Source organism: Montipora capricornis, chromosome 9 (assembly GCF_036669925.1).
Source record: "Montipora capricornis isolate CH-2021 chromosome 9, ASM3666992v2, whole genome shotgun sequence".
Lineage (NCBI taxonomy): Eukaryota > Metazoa > Cnidaria > Anthozoa > Scleractinia > Acroporidae > Montipora > Montipora capricornis.
Window position 1 is genome coordinate 44,035,809 of NC_090891.1, and position 7,500 is coordinate 44,043,308.

Consider the following 7,500-nt stretch of genomic DNA (forward strand, 5'->3'; position numbering starts at 1 on the left):
TAAGAAAATTTGGTTTTATCAACGGAGTTGATAATGTAAATTGGCCACCGTACAGAGATTCTAAAAGCTGACGTTTCGAGCGTTAGCCCTTCGTCAGAGCGAATCGAGGGATTATGGGTTACGTGTAGTTTTTATAGTAGAGTAGGAGCTACGCTATTGGTGGTAACATGGCAACGTGAAAAATAGGAATATATTAGTTAAATGAAAAGCGTTCGTTAATACCGTGAGGATTAAGGGTGCCGATTTGAAAGATAAATTTTTGTTCCAGATTCTTGCGGCTTTCCGTCGTACCTAGATGTAGGGAAAGGCCGCAGATAGCCATGTGTTTTTTGGAGTGGTTAGGCAGATTAAAATGGCGAGCGACAGGGCTTAGATGCATCCTTGTCATTCTTCTCAACATCGCGAAGGTGTTCGCGGAATCGGTCACCTAGTCGTCTACCTGTCTCACCAATGTATAATTTATTGCATAACGTACAGGTTATGCAATAAATGACATTTGAGGAGGTACATGTGAAACGATCGGTGATCTTAACAGATCGCTTAGGTCCCGATATCTTGCTAGTGTTAACAATGAAAAGACAAGTTTTGCATCGTGAGCGCGCGCATTTGAAAGTGCCGGGTTGCTCGTTAGTTTTGAGCGCGCTTCTAACTAAAAAGTTGCCTACGTTTTTGTCGCGTTTGAATGAAATAAGTGGAGGTTGCGAAAAGATTCTACCAGTCTCGGGATCATTTTGGAGTAATTTAAAATTGCTAAGAATGATGCTTTTGACTGCGTGATTATGAGGATGGAAAGTGAGGGTGAATGGAATTCTGTCATTCTTATCTTTTTGTGACGTTTGTAGTGATGACTGTCGATCAAATTGTTGGGAGCGATGATGGCCCGCTTTGACCACAGAGACAGGATAGCCACGTTTCTCGAAGAACTGGCACATCTCCTCTGATTTGCTGGAAAAGTCGGAGTCATCACTACATAGACGTCGAAGTCTAAGAAATTGAGAATAAGGAATGGAGTTCTTGACATGTGATGAATGTGACGATGAATACAACAAATAACTGTGTGAATCAGTAGGTTTGTAGTGCACACTAGTACATAGCACGTTGCCTCTAATAGAAACTTTGATATCTAGGAAAGCCAATGAAGTTTCCGAAATTTCCCAGGTATATTTAAGAGCCGGATGAAAAGAGTTGACAGAGGTTATAAATTGATCGAGTTCTTCTCTGCTGGATGAAATAGCGCCGATGCAGTCGTCGATGTAGCGGCCGTAGAGTTCTGGTTTGGGGCCGTTGTACTGATTAAAAAATTGGTGTTCAACATCTCCTACAAAAAGATTGGCATAGCTAGGTCCCATTCTTGTGCCCATCGCTACACCATAAAATTTGTTTGTAATAGTTGCCGGCGAATGAAAAACAGTTAAGCGTTAAAACGAGTTCGGCAAGGCGGAGGAGCGTTTCCGAGCTAGGTTCTTTGACAGTGCGTTGATCGAAAAAGTGTTTAAGTGCTTGAAGACCTTCGCTATTAGGAATGACTGTGTATAGAGATGTAATGTCCATGGTGAAAATAAGTTTGTCTTGGCCGGAGAAATTGAAATCGCGGAAGATTTGTAGTGCGTGTGTACTGTCTATAATGTATGATGGCAAAGATTTGACGATAGGCGTCATAATCCTGTCTAAGTAGCTAGAAATGAGTTCGGTGGGGCAACTACAGGCAGAAACGATAGGGCGACCTGGGTTGTTGGGTTTGTGAATTTTAGGCAAGAAGTAAATGCACGAAGTTCGTTTTGATGATGAGATTAGTGGCAGTGTCCGGTAAGTCTTGATTAACTGTAAGATTTTGAATGGTGTCTTTGACAAGCTGTTGATTTTTGGAAGTGAGATCTTTAGGGATTTTGGCATAAAACGAGGTATCCGAAAGTTGCCGCAAAGCTTCTTTTTGGTAAAGGTCGGACCGCCAATGTCAATGTCAATGTCAATGTCGTGACGGCATTTTTTAGTGAAAAAATCTAAAGAGGCAAATTGTCCCTCTGGGGGAGTCCATTTGGATTTGCGAAATAGAAGTGATTCAAAAATATCTTTATTAGAAATGTCCGAATCATTTGTTTGGCGGTCCGACCTTCAAAAACTTGTCAAAGACACCATTCAAAATCTTACAGTTAATCAAGAATTTCCGGACACTGACACTAATCTCATCATCAAATCCAATTGAACTTCGTGCATTTACTTATTGCCTTTAATTCACTAATCCTACTACCCAGGTCTCCCTATCGTTTCTGACTGTAGTTGCCCCACCGAACTCATTTCTAGCTACTTAGACAGGTTTATGACCCCTATCGTCAAATCTTTGCCATCAAACATTATAGACAGTACACACGCACTACAAATTTTCCGCGATTTCAATTTCTCCGGCCAAGACAAACTTATTTTCACCATGGACATTACATCTCTATACACAGTCATTCCTAATAGCGAAGGTCTTCAAGCACTTAAACACTTTTTCGATCAACGCACTGTCAAAGAACCTAGCTCGGAAACGCTCCTCCGCATTGCCGAACTAGTTTTAACGCCTAACTGTTTTTCATTCGCCGGCAACTATTACAAACAAATTTTATGGTGTAGCGATGGGCACAAGAATGGGACCTAGCTATGCCAATCTTTTTGTAGGATATGTTGAACACCAATTTTTTAATCAGTACAACGGCCCCAAACCAGAACTCTACGGCCGCTACATCGACGACTGCATCGGCGCTATTTCATCCAGCAGAGAAGAACTCGATCAATTTATAACCTCCGTCAACTCTTTTCATCCGGCTCTTAAATATACCTGGGAAATTTCGGAAACTTCATTGGCTTTCCTAGATATCAAAGTTTCTATTAGAGGCAACGTGCTATGTACTAGTGTGCACTACAAACCTACTGATTCACACAGTTATTTGTTGTATTCATCGTCACATTCATCACATGTCAAGAACTCCATTCCTTATTCTCAATTTCTTAGACTTCGACGTCTATGTAGTGATGACTCCGACTTTTCCAGCAAATCAGAGGAGATGTGCCAGTTCTTCGAGAAACGTGGCTATCCTGTCTCTGTGGTCAAAGCGGGCCATCATCGCTCCCAACAATTTGATCGACAGTCATCACTACAAACGTCACAAAAAGATAAGAATGACAGAATTCCATTCACCCTCACTTTCCATCCTCATAATCACGCAGTCAAAAGCATCATTCTTAGTAATTTTAAATTACTCCAAAATGATCCCGAGACTGGTAGAATCTTTTCGCAACCTCCACTTATTTCATTCAAACGCGACAAAAACGTAGGCAACTTTTTAGTTAGAAGCGCGCTCAAAACTAACGAGCAACCCGGCACTTTCAAATGCGCGCGCTCACGATGCAAAACTTGTCTTTTCATTGTTAACACTAGCAAGATATCGGGACCTAAGCGATCTGTTAAGATCACCGATCGTTTCACATGTACCTCCTCAAATGTCATTTATTGCATAACCTGTACGTTATGCAATAAATTATACATTGGTGAGACAGGTAGACGACTAGGTGACCGATTCCGCGAACACCTTCGCGATGTTGAGAAGAATGACAAGGATGCATCTAGGCCTGTCGCTCGCCATTTTAATCTGCCTAACCACTCCAAAAAACACATGGCTATCTGCGGCCTTTCCCTACATCTAGGTACGACGGAAAGCCGCAAGAATCTGGAACAAAAATTTATCTTTCAAATCGGCACCCTTAATCCTCACGGTATTAACGAACGCTTTTCATTTAACTAATATATTCCTACTTTTCACGTTGCCATGTTACCACCAATAGCGTAGCTCCTACTCTACTATAAAAACTACACGTAACCCATAATCCCTCGATTCGCTCTGACGAAGGGCTAACGCTCGAAACGTCAGCTTTTAGAATCTATGTACGGTGGCCAATTTACATTATCAACGTTAACTCCGTTGATAAAACCAAATTTTTGTATACTACTTCCCCACCGACGCAGCACCACAGTTTCTTTAGAAACTACCCCTTCATTCATCTGTATGTCGTATAAGTTGAATAAAAAGGGAAATGTCAGTTTGAGGGATGGAAAGAAGTGATGACCCGTTGAGTACGCGCGACGAATATTGAGCGCGCTATGACCGTATTTGGACATTGTCACAGCGTGTTGAATACTAATCAACAATTACCCTGCGAAATCGCGCGGAATATCGCCTGATACTTAGCCGACGAGGCCTTGGGCCGAGCTGGTTAAAATCAGTTTATGGACGTTGTTTGAGTAGCGAATATCAGAGTGCGCCTTCAACGCTATCCATGTTTTAAGTCTGTTTTCCATATGATCTACAACGGTCTGCGATCGCTTTGCAAAAATGATCGCCGATAGGTCTGCGCCACGTCGCAGACATATGGAAACATCTTTCTTCGGCGCCTGCGACGATCTGCGGCACATGGTCTGGATGATCGGGAAAGTTGAACCCAGTTCTAGTTTCCCGACCATTACGACGATTCCGACTAAGACAATTTTTAATGGAAACGCGTGTCTGAGATGATCTGTGTCCTATCGGTGACACAATATTGTTCGCCTTGAAACACGTCCACTCACACTTCAAAGTAAGTGAGCTCCTTTATCTCCTCGCTTCGCAGAGGATTAGTGGTACGCTTGTCTGCGATCAGTACAGATTTAAATGGAAACATTTGCTTCCTGTGTTTACGATAGTCAGCGAGATATTTTTTCGGCCTAGTAAACCGTACCCAAACCAAAAAAGCCATTAACAAGCTGAAAATAAACGATGACACATTCATTTATGATCAACTAGCCATCCTAGACAAGGAAAAAAGTTCTACGAGTCAATCGATCAATCCAATGAGCCAAGACATCCCCCAGGGTAGTAACTACTTCCTGAAAGCCGAATTAGTAACACTTTTATCACCCGAAGATCAAAAACTATGTGACGGGCCAATTACAGATGCCGAATGTCTAAGCGCAGTAAAAGATTTCAAAAAATGCAAAACACCAGGTACAGACGGTTTCCCAGCTGAATTTTACCAATTTTTCTGGCCCGAGCTGCGAACCGAAATGTTAGCTAGTTTCCACTTCGCCTTTCAGTCCGGCTCTCTGTCGATTAGTCAACGGCGCGGGGTAATCTCTCTCATTCCCAAAAAGAACAAAGACAAATCCATACTTGAAAATCTACGCCCGATCTCGTTATTGAATGTAGATTATAAAATACTTACCAAAGTCATTGCCAAAAGAATAGAAAAAACCTTGCCCAAAATCATTAATCCTGATCAAACCGGATATGTAAAAGGCCGCTATATAGGCGAAAACATCAGATTAATCCAAGAGTCATGTTTCTCACTGAGCGCTTAAATATGCCTGGAATTGCAATTTTTTTGGATTTCCGAAAAGCTTTTGATACAATAAAATGGAACTATCTATTATCCACTCTTCGACTGTTCAATTTTGGCCTAGATATTCAAAGATGGATAGAAGTCATCTACCACAATGTATCTAGCTGTGTCCTAAACAATGGTCACGCGTCACCTTCTTTTCAATTGCACCGAGGCGTCAGGCAAGGATGCCCCTTATCGGGCCTTCTTTTTGCTTTGAAAAGCAACAATGACATAAAAGGCATTACCGTTGGTGGAAAGGAAATAAAAGTCACCCAATTCGCTGATGATACTACAGTATTCGTTAACGACCATCAATCTGTTATTAACCTTTTGAAGCTTCTAAGTGAATTTAAACACACCTCGGGTCTAGAAGTAAACACAAGTAAAACAGAGGCGATGTGGTTTGGAGCTTGGAGAAACAAAACTGATACCCCATATAATTTCAAATGGCCTCAAGAACCGATTCAAGCTCTCGGCATCTTTTTTTCGTACAACTCCGACGCTGCAAATCAGCTGAATTTTGGAGAGAAAATTATCAAATTGAAAAATACGATTAAGAATTGGAAAGCAGACAGCTTCCGATAGTTGCAGACCGTTGCAGATCGTATGGAAACCAGGTTTTAGTTTATACTTATTACATTTTATACTAGACCCCCTGTTATTGCCGATGCCGTTCCGAAAGCTTCAAAGAAAGCCACAAACTTCGGCATAAACATATTCAATGGTACGAAACTGTGAAGCTCAAAACGGTTTGTAGTCTTCCTGTGTTTTCGCTTAATAAAATAAGTAAGGAAAAACCTAGTCGTGAAGTATTTACTAAAACATCTGTTCTTAGCAAATACCTGAAAAAAATCGGGGGTCACCGTGTTCGTTTGAGAGAAAAAGGAGCATTTATTTCGCTATCGGGCTTAGTTTGAGGGAAATTTCTTACGTTTCATGTGCGCGCGCAGTAGGGATGCGCAATGCAATACTAAGGCATTACCTTAAAGGAAATCGGTTTCCAGATTAGCAACACTTGACGCAATCAGTTTCCAAGTTAGGTCGTACGGTATAAGAGCTGATAACCGAGTTTGAGTGAACCAATCAAAAAGTTAGAAACGCAATATCCGAGGTCGAAAATTTAATAGACAGTTAGAGCTCTGGTAAGTACAGAAAATATTTGACATTGCCGGTAATTGCGAATTTAATCCCGTTTTTCTACCAAGAACCCATAACTTACATTTAAGTACATCACCAATGAATCGTTTTCCACTGCGTCAAAGACATCAGACAGCAATGGAATTTTTCTTGTTTTGGTGAAATTATATTCATTGCTCCCTGAAATGGAACACGATGTACAATTCAGTTTTGCAACACACATCTATCTTTCAATTTGGCGATATTGTTTTTGATGAGATATCTTTTTGAAACATGATGTCATTTTGTTTTATTGGCAAAACGTTATTACCGTAGTTATCTAGTTTGCACTCACCGTAAGTTAATGTTGAATTAATGTCAAGTTTCGTCAAGTTTTCGTAGTCGATGTCCCAGATATTATGATCTTTTCCGGTCAGTTTCTGCAAAATGATGAAGCAATTTTATTAAGACTTTCCTCTAAGAATGCGATTTTCGGATGGATGTATATGAAAAGACTTCCCCAATATATTCCTAAATGTTCCTCGCAATTTCAGGTTCAGGGCTTTATGTTCCAAGCTCGCAGCTCTTATTTGAACAATAGCCCCTATGCCCGAAAAGACAAAATGACCACAAACAATAACGACTTCGAAAATGGTCAAAAATCAAAACTGTATTCTCTTGTTCCCTAATATAACTTCAATAGTTCTCTTGACTTTTTCTCTTAAAGTTATTTAAAGATATTTCTAGTTCCCAACAAAAAATGGCGGTGTTTTCTTGTTCTCAACCCTTAAAAGGCGTATGAAACCAGTCTCTCACCTTTGTATTATTGAAGTGAAAAACCACAAGCTTTTCGTCCTTTGTTAGAAATGTATCAAATTCAAACCCGTCTGCTTTCAGAGCAGCTAGACTCTTAAAGCCATCAATGGTGTTCTCTTGAAATTCGGATGGATTCCCATGGTGTCCAATTATTAAAGGTTTTTCCTTCGTGTG

General features: G+C 40.7%; 1 protein-coding gene across 1 annotated transcript in view; it reads right to left on the reverse strand.

Annotated features, from left to right (window-relative positions):
- Positions 1 to 7,500, reverse strand: part of LOC138015380 (glycerophosphodiester phosphodiesterase-like) — a 12,681-nt gene that overhangs the window by 5,017 nt on the left and 164 nt on the right. Inside the window, exons 1-3 of the mRNA XM_068862397.1 lie at positions 7,327 to 7,500; positions 6,866 to 6,950; positions 6,614 to 6,711 (exon numbers count right to left, since the gene is read on the reverse strand). The exon at positions 7,327 to 7,500 is cut by the window's right edge and continues 164 nt beyond it. Coding sequence (XP_068718498.1) covers positions 6,614 to 6,711; positions 6,866 to 6,950; positions 7,327 to 7,500 — 357 coding nt within the window. The remainder of the gene's footprint in view (positions 1 to 6,613; positions 6,712 to 6,865; positions 6,951 to 7,326) is intronic.